This window comes from Panthera tigris, chromosome A2 (assembly GCF_018350195.1).
Source record: "Panthera tigris isolate Pti1 chromosome A2, P.tigris_Pti1_mat1.1, whole genome shotgun sequence".
In the NCBI taxonomy this organism is placed as follows: Eukaryota; Metazoa; Chordata; class Mammalia; order Carnivora; family Felidae; genus Panthera; species Panthera tigris.
This window is the reverse complement of record NC_056661.1, coordinates 59,053,120-59,074,059: the sequence shown is the minus strand read 5'-3', so window position 1 is coordinate 59,074,059 and position 20,940 is coordinate 59,053,120. Positions and strand designations below refer to the sequence as shown.

The window sequence follows — 20,940 nt, the reverse complement described above, 5'->3', positions numbered from 1 at the left end:
GATCTGTTGGGAGTGACGCCCGTTTGGATAAAGGGCAGGAGGAGCCCCAGGCTGTGGCTCTGAAGAAGTCTTGTCCAGGCCACAGGAAGCAAAGCTCGCCCACGGGAGGAGTCCCTTGCAAGGCAGAAGTGGCCTCTGGTGCTCCCACGGTGCCTGGGCATTGGCTGGGGTGGCCTGGGGAAGGTATGGCTTCAGTATAAGTTGTGCTTCATCCCAGATGTGCAGTAGCTGGAGCCTGTCAGCCAGCTACACTCCTAGAAGCTTCTCTCCAGAAAGCAGACCTGAGCCCATGTTCTGCGCCCCACCCCATTCTCATCTCAGCCAACACGCTTAGGCTGCCTGAGTCCACTTAGCTCTGTCTACTGCCACAGCCAGCCTCTGACCCTGTTTGGTTCAGCCTCCTGCCCTCCTAACTGCCTCCACCTTAAATCTAAGTCAACATTAGCTCTTGCTGGGAAATGGTTTCCTAGGACCTCTCCCCAGCCCATCATTTCCACGGAGCTAAAGGTTCAACTAAATAGCAAATCTGACGGTGGTTTTCTCTTCTTTGTGCTCCATGAGCAGTGATGGGACAAGATTCTAGCCTCTGTGACCTGGCAAGGACCTCCCTTCCTTTTCCTGGCACCCCTCCAAGCCCTCCCCCCCACCACCCCTGCCTCTGCCAACAACACCTGACACCCCCAACCTCACAAGATCACTCATGCTCCCTGAACTGGGGCTCAGTCTCCCCTGCTCCTCAAATCCTTTCACTCACGGCCCTATCTGCCTATTTACATCCTATGTAGCCTTTGTTTTTTATTAACATTTATTTATTGTTTGAGAGTCAGAGAGAGACAGAGCACAAGCAGGGGAGGTGCAGAGAGAAGGAGACACAGAATCGGAAGCAGGCTCCAGGCTCCGAGCTGTCAGCACAGAGCCCGATGCAGGGCTCGAACCCACAAACCGTGAGATCATGACCCGAGCCGAAGTCGGTCGCTTAACCGACGGAGCCATCCAGGCGCCCCTACAGCCTTTGTATTTTAAAGTTTATTTGTTTATTTTGAGAGAAAGAGAGAGTACAAGTGAGGGGGGCAGAGAGAGAGAGAGGGAGAGAGAAAATCACAAGCAGGCTCTGTGTTGTCAGCGCACAGCCCAACATGGTACTTGATTCCATGACCTTGGGATCACAGCCTGAGCTGAAATCAAGTGTCGAACACTTAAGGACTGAGCCACCCAGGTGCCCTAGACTCTATGCATCTTTTTCCAAAAGTGTATTTATTTTGAGACAGGCAGAGAGAGAATCCCAGCCTAGAGCCCAATGCTGGGCTCAATCTCACCAACCGAGACATCATGACCTGAGCCAAAATCAAGAGTTGGACGCTTAACCAACTAAGCCACCCAGGTGCCCCTTATGCATCCTTTAATCTGGTCCCAATGATGTCACCCCCGCACGATGCCTTCCATGATGATTCAAGCCAACAGAATCTTACCCTGGGCTTCAAGACCTTTCTTGTTATCCCCCTTAACACTGTAGTCAAATGTGGATGCCAAAAGTCACCCTGTTTTCTCCCCAGACACCAGTGAAATCATCTGTCCATCTGAGCTGGCAGGGAAGCAGTCTGATGAGCGGGACATAAAAACACACGGGGCCAGAGCGCCACAAGGACCGGTGAGGGCAGAGGGGTAAGGAGGCGACCCCGCGTGGGAAATGGCGTGGTGCTTCAGACTCATTGTCAAGACGTGGCATCTTTCCCTGATACACAGCTCACGGAGGGACTGCAGACCATAGCTTGAACTGGGGCCACGGCCACGTGCAACAGGTAAACTGGAAACAGCACACATGGTCAGTAATGACCGTGAAGAGCCGACACACCGTGAAGTAGAGTAGACGTGGTTTAGTCTCTTTCCATGTCCTGCAACCTCGGAGGCTGAAGGAAGGGGCAAAAGGAAATCCAGACGCAGGGCACACAGGCGAGTTGAAGCATCTGCCCGCTGGGGTGCCCTTCCAGTCCTGACGGGGCAGAGTCACCAAAATCCTCCTGCGTCTCCTCTTGCTGCAGGTTTGCTCCCTTCTGCTCCACAGGAAGCCTCCAGACATCCAAGAGCTATCAGCACGTGTGTTGCATATCGTCCAGACCCGTCTACTGCAGTGGGAGAGAGGTTCTAAGGTTGGCTTGCGTTAGGGGCACCCAGGGTCCAAGCAGCCCAGGCAGACAAGTGCAGGTGGGGCTGCAACGGGATGCTGCCTGGCTGACCAAGCAGGAGAGTCCATCTCCAGCCCCGGGCCCCACGCCTTGGCCCTCCCCAGCCGGCTGAGAGAGCACTGCGTCTCCCAAGACCAGTGGGAGGAGGCATGGGGTGGCCTTTGATAGCCTGGACTACAGAGCCAGGCTGCCTGGGTTTGAGTCCCACTTCCACCACCTACGGACAAATGCCTTCGTGTCTCCCACCCTCAGCTTCCTCGCAGAGATCACAGCACCCTAGCTGGGATGCCCCTTCTGCAGACAATAGCACATGGACCTTCTCAGTCAGTCACACCCCTCAGATCATGCTATAATCCCGGCACACAAGCGTTATCTGAGGCCCCAGATGTTTATTATGAATTTTCGTAATGTAATTGTTCAAACTTCAACATTCAGAAATATTGCAAGAATTTTGTAATAAACACTCACATACCACCACCTGGATTCTACAATTAACACGAATCTCTCCGACTCTTCATCACCACGTATCCATCTATGTGTGTATCCAGCAACCCATCTCATATTTTAAATTAGCTTTTAATTGACAAATTGTGTTCATAGTTAGATCTTGTAGGCTCAAATTAAGAGTTTAAAAAGGCCACATTTTCTAAATAACCGACAGCCAAAGACAAGAACGTACACATTGACTAGAGAATGTGTCTTTATTATGAAGTATGCCCTTGGATTTCTTGGGCTTTTTCAAAGTGTATGCATCATTGCTTTGGATAATTGTATACAATTATAAAACAATTCCAGGTCAGAGTCCATACGTGTCTGATTAAGAGCAAAAATAAAACTCCACTGCCTGTAAATCCTGTCTTGGGCACACCCTGGCTTTGCTGGGCATGTTTCTTAATCTCATGGTGATTCAGCCTCCTCACTAACCCTGGAGGTACTAACAGGACTTACTTCACAGGTGGACTGTGCTAGATGGGCACAGAGAACAGCAGCAGGCACACAGAAGCATTCTGTAAAAGTGCACAGGTAATTCACAATAGTTCGTAAACTCACCTGTTAATAACAATGAATTGGTAGTATGCTCAGTAGCTTTTCCCTCTTCGGGTCAGTCATTTTCCAGATTCCTAAAAGTCTCAGACCAATAAGTGTCTGAGATAAACCATTTTGAAAGTGTTTGCTTTCCTGCTGATACCTGACTCCAGTGCACAGCTCTTTATTCTGCTGCTGCACAGACAGGCAGGGGCTAAACCATTTGGGGTTTTACCTGACAGTGTAAGGAGCCTCTATCCTGGGGGTAAACACCACTTGTCTATTCAAGGTATTGAATGCTAGCTGCTGTAATAAATACTCCCACACATATGTGAGCACACTCACACACACACGCACACAAATCACGTATATGGCTTAACATAATATTTCCTTTGTCCCTTGTACAAAGCCTATGGTAGATACTGCCAGTTGGGACACTGTCCTCCAGTGGGAATTGAGGGATCCCCGCTCCTTCCACCTCAGGGAGCCCCTCCATGTTCCTTGGAACTCGTCTCCCTACCCGCTACACCTGCCTTGGGCAGAGCCAGGAGCTGCTGGGATTCTCCCTGGCATCTACTGGCTGGCAGTCTGCTCCAGAGCACAGAATACTGCTAGAAAGACAGAGCCCTGACTGTGCTCCAGCTCCAAGCAGCCTTTGTCAATCTGCAAATTCCCTAGATGCATGGGACTATGTGGTGAGGACTGGAGGGGTTCTCCTGTTTTGAAGGAACAAGGGGTGTCAGCTGGGGAGGCAGAGGGCCCACCCTAGCCCACATCCGCTGGTGAATCTGGACTATCTGAACTGGATCCCTGCTCTTTAACATCTCATTTCTTCCCTGTCTTTTGATAGTCCTTGCTCGTCATTCTGTGTCTTTCGTACATGTCTCATTCGCCCTCTGGAGTAGGGATTCTCAAGCCTTAGCCAGCAATGTAACCAGCCTGTTACCACCCTGGTTGCACGGCTCTGCCCCTAGACTTTCTGCTTGAGAAACAGGCAGAACATTGACTTCTCCAAAGAGTTCCCGGCATCTCTGATGCTGCTGGCCCTGGGGCCACACTTTGAGAACAGCCCCTCTAAATTTTTTTTTTTTAACGTTTATTTATTTTTGAGACAGAGAGAGACAGAGCATGAACGGGGGAGGGTCACAGAGAGGGAGACACAGAATCTGAAACAGGCTCCAGGCTCTGAGCTGTCAGCACAGAGCCCGACGCGGGGCTCGAACCCACCGACCACGAGATCGTGACCTGAGCCGAAGTCGGACGCTTAACCGACCAAGCCACCTAGGTGCCCCGAGAACAGCCCCTCTAGAGAGTGAGGTCCACTCGACAGAAAGGACAGGTCTGTTTTTGCACCACAGGTATCCCGAGGTGCACACTGAAGAAATGAATCGGGGAACGACAGGAAAAGAGCAGGAGTGAGGAAGGAGGAATGACGGAGGGAGGAAACTCCTGTTCCCCAGGCCCCATCCCGGACACCGTTCGGGCGGCGACCCGACAGCTCGGACAGCAGGACTCCACGACTTTCTGCGCCGGGACCCTGCAGCTTGCAGGCCCCACCCCCACGCAGCCGGGGCGTCTAGGCTTTGTGACGTCACCGCCCTGGCCTGCAAGAAGAATGGTTGCCATGGCGACGTAAATAGAAGGCCCGGACGCCCTGAGCCGTGAACTGCCGCGCGGAGGTTTCGGAGCTAGCCGCTGCGCACGGGGGCCGGTGGGTGCGCGCGGGGTCGCATGGGGGGGTGCGCGGGGCCGGGGATGCGCGTGGGGCCCGGGGAGGGCTCCTCTGGCGCCCCTTGCAAGCCCCCTTTGCAAGGCTGCTCGTGTGTCCTTACTCGTTACTTTGCTTTATCATATACCTAGCTGTCTAGCCATCCCTGTGTCCTTCCATGCCTTGTGCACCCCCGCTGTATGGCCCACTGCTCATCCCAACTGAGTTGGGGTGTTGGGAGGCGGGGCGCTGCTAACTCGTCCCTCTCCAGGCCTGGGCAGTAGCAGAGTGTTGCTGGAATGGCTCGGACTTTGGAGTCCAGGAATCTTGAGCTGGAATCCCCGCTGTGGCCTTTCTTTGCTGTGTGACTTTGGACGCCTCGCTGAATCTCCACTTTGCTTCTTCCTTTGCAAAAGGAAAATTTCATTCAGCGAATCGTTAAGACGCTCCAAAGACGCCACGCTAGGCGCTTTGATGAGCACATTGGCTCCACGTGAGAAAAGACCCCTGTCCTCTTGGAGGTTGCTTTCAGGGGGGAAAAAGGCAATGCACGGTTTTTTTTTAAGTGATAACTCAGACAGCGGTAACTGCAGCGAAGAAAGTAAGGTGAGGTCATATGGGGTTGGGGAGAAAGAAAGCATGTGGACGGTGTGGTGAAGGAAGACATCTCTGAAATGGTGCAGGGGAGCACCCTCCCACCCACAGCTGGGTGTGGGTGAACGTTTTTTGGCCAAGGAAGTGGTACATGCAAAGACCCTGAGACAGAGCAAGGCTGTGCAGGAAGTCTGTGTCTTGTGTGGCGGTGCATGCTCTAGAAACAGAAAGGTAAGGCAGGGCAACTGGAACCAAGTCAAGGAGGGGAGAGAGGATGAAGGAGGGGGGAGGCTGGGAGATATAGGTGTTGGCCACACAGTGAGCCCTCAGTAGATGCCAGCTGTTCCCAGCCACCCAGGGATACGGGGGTGAGGGCCTGGGGTCATCTGGCTCAAGCACTGTGTCACTCCTCAGGTTGGAATCGCCTTTAGCCAAGGCCAAGTTTTGCAACAAGCCTTTGTTCCTCTGCCCAGATGTCCAGGATAACATCCACTATGGTCTCCAAGGACATGATTTACAACAGTAAGTATGGGGCTGGCCTAGGCTCAGAATCAGTGACAGCCTAGGGAGCTTGGGATAGTGAGGTCCAGGGTCAGTTGAGGTGAAGGTGTTTCCAAATCAGGCCATGAGGCAGAAATCCCAGGTGTGCCAGGTTCCCTAGAAACTCCATGTTCCATTCCTAGGGCGCTGTAACAAAGTGCCACAACAGACTGGCGGCTTAAACCACAGAGATTTATTGTCTCACGGCTCTGGGGAGCTGAAGTCCAAGACATAGGTGTCCCCGGCAGGATTGGTGCCTTCTGAGGGCCACGAGGAAGAGTCTGCTCCAGGCTGTCTCCTGGCTTCGTTGGCTGGCAATGTCTGGCGTTCCTCGGATTATGGATGCGTCATTCTGCCTTCATCGTCACATGGCATTCTGCCTGTGTGCGTGTCTGTTGCAAATTTCGCCTTTTGATTAAGGTCGGGAGTCATACAGGATAGGTGCCCACACTACTACCCATGACCTCATCTACGTCTACAGTGACCCTATTTCTTACCAGGGTCATGTCATGAGGTGCTGGAAGTTAGGATTTCAAGTACTCAGAAACATTAACTTGGAGGGGTGGGGGACACAATTCACCCCATAATAGGTTTTGTAGAAGGTACCATAGTGGAGGTGGGGCTCTCTCAGCCTTTCTGCAGCTATGGTCACTGGGATGAGCCCAGAGGCTGGCCCCAGGCCCTTGTGGGAGGACATCCTGCCTCCTCTGAAGTCACACACCTGCTGCCAGGTGCCCCCCCTGGGTGGCCTGGAGGGAGGCCGCCAGGGCTGGGGGGGGCGGGTTGCAGAGTAGGAAATACTGTCATCTGTGTGCTCTTAAATGCCTTCAGCTTGTAATTTGTTTTTGAGTAGGTAAACTATTGCCATGGTTCAAAATTCCAAAGTGTTCAAAGCCCCCTCTTGTGAAAGGTCCCACCTGTCCCCAGATACGCAGTATCGCCGCCTCAGAGGTAGCCCTTGGCTCCAATCTCTCACCTCCTTCCACAGAGCTCCATTCATAAGCTCTGTGCACACTGGCATATAGATACAATTCATACAGTTTGTCCCTCTCTCACACAGATGGCCACACAAGACACAGGCTTCCTGCACCTTGGTTTTTTCCATTAACCCAGATACCGTGGAGACACTTTCTTATCAATATATGAGTACCCTTAGACTTCTAGTGTTGTGAGCAGAACAGTAATCCCATAGTGTGGATGTACCATAGTTTATTTAATCAGTCCATGCTAATTGGCATTTAGTTTGTTTTAAAACATGTACAGCTATCAGGGCCCCCCAGGTGGCTCAGTCGGTTAAGTGTCCATCTTGGTTCAGGTCATGATGTCACGATCCATGAGTTCGAGCCTCATGTCAGGCTCTGTGCTGCCAGCTCAGAGCCTGGAGCCTGCTTCAGATTCTGTGTCTCTGTCTCTCTGCCCCTCCCCCACTCGTGCTCTATCTCTGTCTCTCAAAAATAAACAAACATTAAAAAAATATTAAAAAACATGTACAGCTATCAACATTTGCCCCCACTATTGCCATTCTGTGCTTACTCGCTCTGTTCCAGAGTGAATTAAAAAATGAAGAAAGGCTGAAATGGGGTTACCAAAAAAAAAAAAAAAAAAAAAGATAGCTTTGAAATGTTTGCAGACAACAAATCGATTCTAAACGCACACACACACACACACACACACACACACACACACCAATGCAGCAACATGACTGCACTAGCACAAGACCATTGAAGACTTTATAAACTATGTTGATTCATCCAGAAGAACCAGGAGGGTGGTTACATGGCGGGGGTGGGGGGTACCCTGTAACCCTCAACACTGTGTATATCACTTCCCTTGCAGGTGACATGTAAACAGGAGGCTTCCCTGGTCTGGGTTGAGGGTCTGTGCCTTTGGGAGGAAACCAGGCCAAGCAGGTACCTCAAGTGTACAGACCCAGGGCATTACCAGGCCAGGCCAAGCAGGGGCACACGGGGGGTACGTGAAATCGCTCCATGGGGGCGGATTGTTGAGCCTGACATCCTGGGTTCAGCTGCAGGAGCTGGGGACTAAGGCAAGGGCCAGAAAGACTGAGTTCCCTGGGTGGGGAGGGGAGCCTGGGCCAGGTACAAGTAGGCTGTCCGGACCCCAGCCCTACCCAGAGAGCCGAGGGCGGAGGCACTGGGGTCAGACACACCCGGTGGAGCACCGCACCTCTGCGAGCCTCAGCTACCGCATCTGTGGAATGGGAGCAATCCCCAGTCCCTAAGGCTATTGTGAGATGCAAATGGAAACACAGGTCAAGGGCTCAGCATGACGCCCTGTGCACCGTAAGTGCCCTATAAACAGTAGCCTCCTTGACATTGCTATTAGTCTCTCCACTGTCACCATTATTACAACCAGTACCCCACCTTCAGGGCCTCGGCTGGTCTCCCAGTGTGAAGCCTGAGTCTGAAGAAGATGCTCAGAGAATACAGGTGGAGCGGTGGTTAAGGGGTCTGGGCCAAGACGGCCAGAATTTGACATCAGAGAAGTGAGCTCTGGGTTTGCTCTTCATTCACAAACCTTTCTTAAGTGCCAGCTGGATGCAGGCATCTGTTCTAAGCACTAGGGATTCAGGAGTGAATAAAACCCTCCCCTTGGTGGGGACTCATATTGCGACAAGGGAGGCAAACATTGGAAAGCAAACAGTCTGTATTTACCAGCCAAGAAGCAGTAGAAGGGAGACCTACCAGAGGCTTTGGGCAGGGGCATAGGGCATAATTTAAATGGGAGCAGTAGTCCGGGAAGGCGTCTCAGAGGAGGTGACATTCGATACCTATCAGTAACGATCCTGAAGGATGAAATAAGAGAGGACATTCAAGGCAGTGGAGAAGGTCCAGCAAAGGTCCTGAGGCCAGTATGAGCTTGCAGTGTGAGAGGAAGAGACAGAAAGCCAGTCTGGCACAACTTGGGTAGGGCCTTGCAGGCTGGGGAGGATTATTCAGTTCTGTTGAGGTGCTAGGAGGGGTTTAAGCAGGGAGATTGCACCATTTCTGGGCCTTATGACTTCAATGAGTAGGGATGCCATTGTCTGTGACACAGGAAGAAGGGCTGGTTCACCCACAGCCTCCCTGGAGATCCTGGGCAAGGCGTCACCCCTGGTGCGGAGGTGGACACTTGACAGAGACCTTGTCCAGGCAGAGGAGCCAGGGAAAGCCCAGACTAGACCCAAGGCTTCCCAGTCAGGCTTGTGGGGAGGGGTCTGCAGGACCCCTGCAGAAAGTTGGAGAGAAAAGCAATAAACAGCTTCCCTCTCAGAGCTGCTCCATTCCTGCCACTCCACTGCCTGTGTTCCTAGGCCAGAGCAGAATGCTCTTCCCCTAGATCTCCCTGTGGCTCCCTCCTCCGCCTCCTTTAGGAGTTCATTCAAATGTCACCTTCTGTTTTATTTTTCTTGGTGCCACTTTCCACCTGCCAACGTGCGTCAGCGTTCCCAACTTGTCTGTCTCTCCCCAGCACGTCGTAAGCTCCACCCAGGCAGGGGTGTTTGCCCGTCTTGCCTGCCGTATTTGCTTGGCAAGTAACAGGTCCTTGGTACAATCCTGTTGGCCTGAAAGCTTTCCCCTGAAGGTCGGAGTTCGGCAGGGATGTCTGCTAGCTATTCGACACTGTGCTAAAAGCTCAAGCCAGAGCATTTATGTTTCTTTTCTGAAGATTTTGTTTTTTGGGGCATCTGGGTGGCTCAGTCGGTTAAGTGTCCAACTTCAGCTCAGGTCATGACCTCGGGGTTCGTGAGTTTGAGCCCCGCGTCGGGCTGTGTGCTGACAGCTCGGAGCCTGGAGCCTGCTTTGGATTCTGTGTCTTCCTCTTTGCCTCTCGCCCACTTGTGCTCTCTCTCTCTCTCAAAAATAAATAAGCATTAAAAAAAAGATTTTGTTTTTAAATAAACTCCCCACCCAGTGTGGGGCTCCAACTTACAACCCCCAGATCAAGAGTCACATGCTCCACTGCCCGAGCCAGCCAGGCGCCCCCTCTGTAAAGGAAGACGGGAAACTACTCCTATATATAAAGATAATCCCAAGGAACACACCAGAAAGCTGCTTATGCAAGTAAATGAATTCAGCCAGGTTGCAGGGTACAAGATCAAAACACCAAAACTATTTGTGTTCCTACACGCCAGCACCAAGCCATCCAAAGTGGAAATTAAGAAAGCAACTCCATTCACAAGGGCATCTAAAAGAGTAAAATCTCTATGCTTGGGGTGACGTCATGGGAAATGTTAAGAGTAGGAAGATCCAGGAATCCGTCTCTCCACCAAAACAACTTCTGAGCTGGCAGGAGCTATCAGAATCCCAATTTGGAACTCTAGAGTCTAGATGGACACTTGCAGTTTCCAGGGCAGAACTGGATGAAGAGGCTGGGAGGGGAGTGGGGGATGGGTGAAATAGGTGATAGGGATTCTGGAGAGCACTTGTCATCATGAGCACAGGGTGATGTATAGAATTGTTGAATCACTGTATTGTACACCCGAAACTAATATAACACTGTATGCTAACTAAAAAGAAAAAAAAAAGAGGGGCTCCTGGGTGGCTCAGTCAGTTAAGTGTCCAACTTGGGCTCTGGTCATGATCTCGAGGTTCGTGGGTTCGAGCCCCACATCAGCTCAGAGCCTGGAGCCTGCTTCGGATTCTGTGTCTCCCTCTCTCTCTCTGCCCCTCCTCTACTCACATTCTGTCTCACTCTCTCAAAAATAAACATTAAAAAAAAATTTTTAAAAAGAGAACAAAAGCAATCATAAATATGCCATGTAGATATATCAACGTAATGAAAAAGAACTATGAGAATGTAAATCCATATATAGATATTAAAATTGACACACAAATAAAAAAATTTAAAAAAATACAATGTAGGTTGCATTACTACTCAGGTCTGACGAGGCCAACAGATGAGGGGGTGGCTGCCATGGGAGAGGTAGTTTATTATCCTCACAGATCCCTAGAAACAGGAAGCAGGGCCACACAGGGAAGGACCAGGCTGAGTCAAAAGCAGAGGGAGCAGGGCAACTGTGGGCAGGAGCCTCTGTTGTGATTTCCATGGGAAGGAACGGGTGAGGCAGGGTATATGGGCTTAGGGTTGACTGGATTGAGTAATTTCTGGACTCGGGGCATAGTGCTGTCTTGAGATGTCTGGTACCTGGCCCTAGGTGATTGGAGCAGGGGCCAGTGGCCCTCGGTATGAGAACCTGATAGCAGAGGTGGGAGGTGGGTGTGTGAGCTCCGGATTAGTTAGTTTGTACTCTTGGACAACTCCTTAACTCTCTCTAGGGATTGGCCAACCCCAGGGTGGAGAGGCAGGGACAGTCCCTGCAGGGTCAGTAAGATCCAAATATTAGAGCGTCAGATATAGAAAGGACAAGCCACAGTTAATGCACCTGTCCTCAAGGAGTTCCCCATCTTATGAAGGAAGGTGACCCCTACAGAATGGCAGGAGTGGCACTTACCAGAGAGGTGAGGGCCATTAGACTCCTCGAGTGGCTGGAGCAAGATAAGAAGCCACAGAGATGCCTGGGTGACATGACACAGTGTCCCAGACTGTGTGGATACGGGTCCCAGTCCTATAAGCCACTGAAGAGTGTGCTGGTTCTCTACTGCTGTGTAACAAATTCCCCCCAAAACTTGGTGGCTTAAAACAATAGTAAGCATGCGTTAGCTCAGTTTCCGTGGGTCAGGAACTCACGAGGGGCTTGGCTTGGGGTTCTGGCCCAGGGCATCTCCTTTGCGGTCAGCTGAAGGCGAGGCTGGGGCCGCAGCATGGGCTCCCAGCAGGCTCAGTCACGTGGCCGTTGGCTGGGGCTGACACTTCCAGAGCAGGTGATCCCAGAGAGAGCAAGGCAGGACCACAATGTCTTCTCTGACCTCGCTCCAAAAGTCACACACTGTCGCTTCCACGGCTGGAGGGGTCATGGCAGGGCGTGAGTGCCAGGAGCCCAGGGACGCTGGGGGCCATGGTAGGTGGTGGCCACCACAGAGGATACAAGCGCATGATCATTTTTGCAAATTGTGTCTTAAACGGTCTGCCAGGCTGCCAGGTATGGTCAAGACTCCATGCAGCCACCTCTTTGGGCTCTGGAATGTGTCTCTCCTTTGCCCTCTCACACCCAGGGGTGGGCAAGGCCCCTGCTGTTAAAAGCACCGAATTACTCCTCTCGGTTTTCCCTGCCTCTCAAATACCTCCCCTTGAGTGGACCTTCTGTGTCCTGCGGGGAATCTGGTGGTGGCCCTTCCCCAGCTGTGTGGCCCCTTTCTGACTGTGCACCTCCCCCGCATTCACAGCCACCCCTTGAGCGATGGCCAAACCTACCGTGTCTACTGGCGTCCCCTCCCTAACCCTGTGGGATCCTGGCTTCTGCCCCGTCACTCCACCCTGCCCATCTCGCTCTGGGGGCGTGGCTGAGGCCTCTCCAAGGGCACCTCCCCTCCACTCGCTCCTTCTCCGGCCCTCCTCCCTGGGCTCTGGTCCTCTCTGGCCTATCTGCTCCGTCGGCCTCCCTGCCAAGCTCCTCCACCATCAGGGTTCCTGGGGCTGTGTCCTGGGCCGTCCTCTCTCTCAGCCACGACCACAGCCTCAGTTTCCATCTGTTCACCAGGGACACCCACATTTCCGTCCTCTCTTCCCATAGTCCCCAGGCCTCCATCAACAGTGGCCTCTTCAGAGCCCCTGTTTGGCGGTTGCCACGGGGACCTGAACCCAGCACCCTGCCTGAGCTCCGGGCCTCCTAATCCCCACCCCTACCACCCCAGATCCCTCCTTCCCTCTCTGCCACCTCAGCAAACAGTGCTTGATGCAAGGGCGTTCTTGCCTAAGGGATGGAGTTATCCCCGGGGCTCCCTTCTCTCCCATGCCCACACCCAGTTAGGCACCAAGCACCCCCCCACACACACCGGGCTCTTCTGGAAAGCACTGCATCCATGCCTACTCCCGCCCCGTCCTGCCACTGACTCCCACCCTCATCTAAGCCCCCAGCCGTCTTCTGTGGGGAGCAGAAGGTCCTGGTAGTGCGGAGGACAGGCTTGGCGGTGTGCAGGGGAGATACTAAGTCCCAGAGTGAAGGAGGGACGAGGCTGGGTCCCACAGTGCTGGCCCATCCCTCTTGTAGCCGGAGTGCAGAAAAGCTGTCTCAGGAGAGCAGAGGCAGAGAGACAGCTGGCTGCTGGAGAAGGAGCAGGTCAACAGGTGGCTTCCCCAGGGAGCCAGCATCTCCCCCCCCCCCTGCCAACCGCACAGGTGCTACTGGAGGCAGGAGGCGCCCACACCCTGTCTCCCCCTGCTGGGGGCGGGGAGGGGGCATGTTATCACTTTTTATGAGGACATGTTGCAGCCAGCTCACCTCTCCCGGAGAATTTTTCTAAAAGTAGGCTTCTATTTTTAAAGCTTTTTAATTTAAAAAAAAAAAAAGCATCCTGTTAAAGCACTAGAAGAAAACAGAGATTTTTTACATGTACTTAACCTTCAGATGCAGAGTGCCTCTCTAAGCAAGATACAGAATGCCAAAGCATTGCACTGAGTAAACATTAAAATGTCCTGTAAGGCAAATGCATGAGAGACAGTCCAAAGGTAAGAGTCGTATCAGCGGGAGCAAACATACTGTCAGCAGCTCCGACGAACAAAGGAGCTAGTGTCCTCTAATAGGTAGAAGTGCTCAAGATCACTTAAAAACCACCACATCCCAATTTAGAAATGAGCAAAGGATACTAACAGAGAGAAGCCAGGATAATCAGCATCTGAAAAGATACACGATCTTTTCTGAGATCAAGAAGTGCAAAGTGCACATTAAAATCGAGATGAGTTTATTGCCTCTCAGACTGACAAATTCCAGGTGTGTGGGAAACAGTCCAGCTCAAGCTGGTGATAGAGAGCAAGGATTGTGCAAGTTTGGAAATTGCATGAGATTAGAAATAGCCTCAGGGTCCTGACTAAGGGGCACCTGACTAAGGGGACCTGACTATGGAGCAAGGAGATTTGTGCATGAGCAGATATACTGTTTCTGAGAGAGAGAGAGAGAGAGAGAGAATGCAAGAAGGGAAGAAGGGCAGAGAGAGAGAGAGAGAGAGAGAAAGAGAATCCCAAGTAGGCTCTACACTCAGCACAGAGCCCGATGCAGGGCTCGATCTCATGACCCTGGGATCATGACCTGAGCCAAAATCAAGAGTCAGACACTCGACCGACTGAACCGTTCCTCTATTCTTTTTTTTCTAACTTTTTAAAAATGATGGGAAATGATCCATAACAAAATTTACTCCTTTGAGCATTTTTAAGTATACAGACCAGTGGCATTGTAAGTACCTTCGCACTGGTGGGTAACCGTTACCACCATCCAAACCCAGAACTTTTTCATCTTGTAAAACTGAAATTCTGTCTCCACTGAACACTAACTCCCCATCCCACCCCCTCCCCCAGTGGCTGACAACCACCGTCCTGGTTTCTGTCCGTAGGAGTCTGACTGCTCTGGGGACCTCATGTAAGTTGGCTCATACAGTGTTTGTCCTTGTGTGACTGGCTTCTGTCACTCAGCACAGTGTCCTCAAGGTTCATCCATGGTGTAGCATGAAAGCAGACGATTTTGCAGTGAAAAAGTAAGGGGACATCTAAGCACGTGTATGCAAAAATACCTCTCGTTAGAGAAACAAAGATCCATTTGGTAGGGAGCGCTCCGGGTGAGGATTTTTCGTCGTATCAACATGTCATTTCAGTGGTCATCGTAACACAGCAAACCACATCGTTAACCCTTTTTGCCATGCCTGTGCATTGCTCTTTTAATTAAGACAAAAGTTGAATTTCATTAGAGTTTTGGTTTGTTTGGCCTGGGTTTTCATCTATTTAAATAATAGCAGTATCTGCTGACTTTTGTGATCTAGTTAATTAAATGTTGCTACCTGGCAATTGAACCATACAGTCAGCCAGATGGAGAATATGCACCCAGCAGTCTGTGCTCCTGAATTCTCCACACACCTCACTGCTCCCTATTGCCTCCCCTCTGCTCACCATTATATATGCAGTTTGACCTGCAGGCTTCTGAGTTGTCAGCCCCATGCCCTTGACCCGCCTGCCAGGGCCACAGGACAGCTCTCCTCCTCACTCTTTCCACAGCCCATCACCCAGCTGCTCGGGGTCTGCCCTTGGTATACGTCCCTCACCTCACAAGCCCTGCCTTCCCGGCATCATCCCAAGTCTCCTCCCCCAAGCTGGTCCAAAATGACCGGCTGCCCACCTGAGCACATCCCCAGGCTCCCTGGCAGCCCCCTCCCTATCTGCCAGCAGCTGGCTGCCCTCCCAAGCTGGCATAGACTGGAATCTCCAAGCTACAGATGATTTCTGAGTTGGGGTAGGAGGACCCACCAGGCCAAATGCCTCCATCCCTGTGGGTGTCAGTTGAAGGGAAGGCATCAAGGACATGGGTTTCCCCCAATCTGCTGCTGCAGTCCCGAGGGAAGCCCTGGGAGGCTCACGGCAAAGGCGCAGGCAGGACCCTGAAGCAGAGGGCCTGGGTCTGTGACCTCCCCATAAACGGGCCCTGCGCGCCTCTCACGGGGCAAATGGAAGGATGCCGAAGAGAAAAGCGCAAAACGTGTTGTGTGTTTCAGGAACGTGTGCACAGGGCCATTTTTGTGCACAGTTATCACAGCTTGCCAGCAAAGTCCATACAATCCTCTCAGATGTGGAAACTGAGGCTCAGGGAAGCTGGGTGACGTGGGGGGGGGGCGCTCAGCAGGCAGGCAAGGGCACTGGAGTCTCTCCCAGCCTCCTGCTGTGTTCACAGCTTCAAGAGCCAATGAGTCATTTGCTGTGGCCTTTGCTTTCGTCTCCCCGCAGAGAACATCCTGGAGTCCACGGACAATAGTTCTACTTCAGTCATTGAAGAAAAAAAGGAAAAACGCAGGAACACAGGTAAAGGGAGCCCTCAAGCTGGGAGCTGAAGTCTGCGTGGGTGAGAGTCATACATCTCCCTCCGTAGGCCTGTCTCCAACACCAGTGGCAAAAGGAAAGTCTTCTGCTTCCAATGGGTTACCGAGACCCAAAATAATAGTAATGTAAACAAAGTAGGATTTATTTTTCCTCCAGTAAAGGGAAATGTGGGAGGCAGTCCAGAGCTCCAGGAGGCCCCACAAACAGCAGTTCTACGAAACTGTCCTGGTGACCAGGTCCCAAGTCTTTCTGCCTTCAAGCCAATTTTAGCCTTCGGGTTTCAACTGCAAAGTTATCATGTGGTCACAAAATAGCTGCTGCAGCCTCAGCCATCACATCTGATTTCAGACATGGGGAAAGGGTCAAGGGAGGAGCAAAACAGCCTCCCAGCCAGCTCAGTCCTCCTTGGAAAAATACCCTTCCCAGAGGACCCACACAGCAATTTCTGCCTACGTTCCATTGTCTAAAATTTGTCCCGTGGCCATCAGTATCTGAAAGGGAGGCTGAGCCATGTAACTTTTCAACTACGCAACTTCCCCTTGTTAAGAGGAAGAAGGTAGGCAGCTGGCTGCTTGTACTGCTTCCTCTGAGCCTCTGCAGTGCTGTTCCATCCCCCTGGCCTCCTGTGCCGCCCCCCAGGTTCGCAGGCCAGTCTGATCCTTCCACAGAAGGGGGCAGATGGGAGCACGCTCCCTGAGCCTACCTCTCACAGGCTGATCTCCCACCTCTCATTCCCCTGCCCCCCCCCCACCCACCTGGTTTCCTCTTTCTTTTAATTCTGAAAACCCAAACCTGTCCAGGAATAGAGACTAAGGTCCTGTGAACTCAGGTGCCCATCACCAGTACAGAAGATTTAGCCACATTTGTTTCATCTATCCTTCTCTTTTTTTGTTTTTCGTCTTTGCCAGAACATTTTTTAATTTTAATTCTTAAAGTTGTAATTCCAATATAGTTAACTTACAGCATTAGAATAGTTTCAGGTGGACAATATAGTGATTGAACATTACTCAGTACTCACCATGATAGCTGTATGCTTTATTCCCCAACACCTGTTTCTCCCATCACCCCACGCCCCTCCCTCCCTCTGGTGACCATCAGTTTGGTTCTCTATGGTGAAGTGTCTGTTTCTTGGTTTGTCTCTTTTTCTGCGTTTGTTCATTTGTTTTATGTTGTAAATTCCACAAGTGAAATCACATTGTATTTGTCTTTCCTTGAGAGACTTAACATTGCTTAGCATAATACTCTCTAGCTCCATCCACGTTGTCGCAAATGACAAGATTTCATTCATTTTTATGGCTAATATTCCTGTGTGTGCACTTGTGTGTGTGTGTGTGTGTGTGTGTGTGTGTGTGTGTGTGTGTGTATCACATCTTCTTTATCCATTCATCTATCCATGGACAACTGGGTTGCTTCCATACTTGGCAAGCATACTTTAAATTTAAATCCAGGCAGGGCACCTGGGTGGCTCAGTTAGGCGTCTGACTTTGGCTCAGGTCATGATCTCCCAGTTCATGAGTTCAAGCCTCACGTCGGGCTCTGTGCTGACAGCTCAGAGCCTGGAGCTTGCTTCAGATTCTGTGCCTCCCTCTCTCTCTGCCCCTCCTCCACTCACACTATCATTCTGTCAAAAATAAATAAACATTAAAGAAAAAAAGTCAAATCCAGGCATGTCCTTGCATCATTACATCCCACAACGTACATTTGTCAAAAATAGGGCTTTTTCTTTGCAAGACCACAGTGAAGTTACCCAATTATCTCAGATATGTCTTCCTATAGAAGATTCGTTGTAATTGATTCGAATGAGATCTGATCATCTTCTCTCTTTACAATCCAGCAGAGCCCCTCCCCCACGTCCTTTCATTTTCTACGTCTTGACTTACTGAGAAATGGCGTTAATTACCTGTAGAACGACCCCTGTTCTGTATGTATCTGTTTGCTACCAGGTCATTGTTCTAGAAACTGTTTCTCTGTTCCTCATCTTTCCTTTAATTGTACATTTTAACCTTACGTGCTTGATAAGATGTTCCATTTTGTCCACAAGAATGCTTCCTACCACCTGTCACAAGAAGCCCGTGCGTCTAGCTGCCCCCCACTCGTGGCATTGCCACGCTCAGTGGGGTCTGGTGGTGACCGCCTGGCCCTCTGCCACATTCCTATCAACCATTCACCCAACAGCTTCTTCTAACCATGGATCCCTGTGCCTGAACTGATCACCACATTAAGGGTGAGGCATCTGGGTTTGGTGTGATTGGTTTGGTCCCTTTGCTAAGGTATAATTAGGTGAAATGCACAAATCATAGGTATACAGTTTGACAAATTTCAGTAAATGTATACACATTTGTAGCTTCCATCTCATTCACCATCTAGAACATTTGCATCTTCCCAGAAGTTCCCTTTCCCCCAGAGACAGCAGGGCTCTGCTGTCACCCCAGAATCATTCTATCCATTCTCGAACCTCATATAAGTGCAGTCACACTCCATGCTCTTTCGGTCCTGGCTTCTTTCACGCAACATCACACCTGTGAAATGCCAGTCACAAGAGTCCCTTCTTGGTTGTTGCTGTGTGCATTCTGTTGTGTGCATATGCCGACAGTATATCATTCTTTCCGGGATGGATGAACATTTGGGTTGTTTCTGGGTTTTTGATATTCTGAGCAATATTGCAGTGAACATTGCTGTGCATGCCATTTAGAGGACATAAACGCTCATTTCTCCTGGAAATGAGGAAGGAGTGGAATTGCTGGAAGGATGTTTAACCTTAGTAGATAGTGCTGAGCAGTTTTCCAGAACACTTGTTCCAATTCACAGTCCCACCAGTAATAGGTGTGAGCAATCCAGACGCTCCACATCCTTTCCAACACCTGGCACGTTGTCAATACTTTTGCTATTACCTGGCCCTTTGGATATGGATTAGTATCTCATATTCCCTGTAATCCATGAGAGTGATTACCTTTTCATATGTTCACTGATGACTCTGTTGTGAAGTGCCTGTTCCTGACTCTGCCCACTTTTCTGCTGGGTTGTCTTTTCATTTTAATGATTTCTAGGAACTCTTTACATATTCTGGAAACAAGTCATTCACCAGTTCTAAATATGCAAATACCTTCCCTCACTTGGCAGATTGCTTTTCCCTTCTTAGTGGTGCATGTTTAATGAACAAAAGTTCCTAATTTTAGTGGAGTTCACTTTCCCAATCATTTTCTTATCGTTGGTATGTTTGATGAACTGTTTTAAAGCTCTCTGCTGACCCCCAAGGCCATGAAGATACTGCATTTTATACAAGTTTTGTTTTCACTTTACAATCAGACCTATAAATCATCTCTAATCTAGTTGTAACCATTTTGTTTGCAGATTCTTTGGATTTTCTCCTCTACAATCACATCACCTTGAGATGACATTATTTGTCCTTCCTTTCCAATCTTATACGTTTTATTTCTTTTTCTTGCTTAACTACAACCCTGAGTAGAAGTGCAAAGACAGGCATCCATGCCTTGTTCCTGATCATGGGGGGCGGGGGAAGCACGCAATATTTTGCCTAGAGGTTTCTTGTAGATTCCCATACTCATTTCCTGTTGATGCTATAGCAAATTACCACAAACTCAGTGGCTTAGAGCAACACAGTTAAATTATCTTACAATTCTGGAAGTCAGAGTCCAAAATGAAACTTAGAAAACTAGAATCAAAGTGTCCATGGGTCTGCGTTCCTTCCAGAGGCTCCAGGGGAGAATCTGCTTCCTTGCCTTTTCCAGCTTAGAGGAGCCTGCGTCCTTGGCTCCTGGCTCCTTCCTCCATTTCCAACTCCAGCAGCACAGCGTCCTCCGGTCTCTGTGACATCACTCCAACCTCTGCTTCCATTGTCACACCTCCTCCTCATGCTGCTGGCCTTCCTGCCTCCTGTTAGAAGGACCCTCGTGATTGCATCAGACCCATCTGCAAATCCAGGACCATCTCGCATCTCAAGGTCCTTAACTTCATCCCATCCACAAAGTCCCCTTTACCATATAAGGGAGCCTAGTCACAGGTCTGGGGTGTAGGCCATGGACATCTTTGGGGGGCCATTACTCAGCTCACCACACTTCCTCTTATCAGACCAGGGAAGTCTCCTTCTATTCCTATGTTGCTAAGACTCTCATTAAAAATCAGTTTCAAACTGTATCAAATACTTTCACTGCATTTCTTGAAAAGATCATATAATTTTCTCCCCATTCTGTTATTGGGGTTACTACATTGATTGGTTTCTAAATGTCAAACCGACTTTGCCTTTCTGGAATGATCTGCTCCAAATGACTGCCATCCTTGATCATGGGCTCATCTTCACATTAATACATTAACCGTTAGCCGTTCGGAAACATTCCCTACTTGCAGGACTGCAAATGCAATTTCTGTTTTTGGAAGCCCATCTCCACATAGCTACTTCTAGCTCTGTGGCCTCTGGTGAGCTGCTTCCCTCTCTGTGCCTCAGTTTCCTCAATGGGAGTAACAAGAATTCCCAACTCATGGGATTGCTATGAAAATCAAGTCTGGCCCACGGTTAAGTGCTCAGTGCTTGCTAACTATTGTAATTAATCTTTTCGTTGGGGACACGGGACATGCAGCCCAGGCGTGCTACCGGCCAGTTTGGGGACATAAAGACTCCGACTCTGGCTCAGTCCTCACTCTTCTGAATTTAGGGAGATGCCTCTGCCCGGGGCTGCTGGGCAGATGCAGGGAGTGAGAGAGACAGGCATGAGGATGTGAGGAGGGGGTTAGCTGTGGCAGTTCTGTCCACCCCCGTTGCTGCACCCAGAGCCATCACTTCCTGCACACCCTCCTTCCGCAGCCCAGCCCAGTGGGCCACACTTCCCCACTTAACCCCAGACCCGCTGCCTCCCCAGTTCCAACACTACACTCCCTGTCTGCCAGACTCCCCCCTTCTTGTCCGGAGCTGTGTCCAATTTCTAAACTTATGTCTTTTCTGGGGGCAGGGGGTGG

At 50.5% G+C, this 20,940-nt stretch overlaps 1 protein-coding gene across 8 annotated transcripts in view; it reads left to right on the top strand.

The window, feature by feature from the left end:
• Positions 1-4,854: 4,854 nt before the first annotated feature.
• Positions 4,855-20,940, top strand: part of CFAP100 (cilia and flagella associated protein 100) — a 51,847-nt gene continuing 35,761 nt past the window's right edge. For 3 of the 8 annotated variants that reach the window (XM_042962516.1, XM_042962486.1, XM_042962535.1), the window contains exons 1-3: positions 4,855-4,920; positions 5,926-6,033; positions 15,877-15,951. In XM_042962516.1, coding sequence (XP_042818450.1) covers positions 5,985-6,033; positions 15,877-15,951 — 124 coding nt within the window. In that variant the 5' untranslated portion in view covers positions 4,855-4,920; positions 5,926-5,984. The other 5 variants (XM_042962529.1, XM_042962511.1, XM_042962501.1 and 2 more) reach the window with 5 other exon arrangements.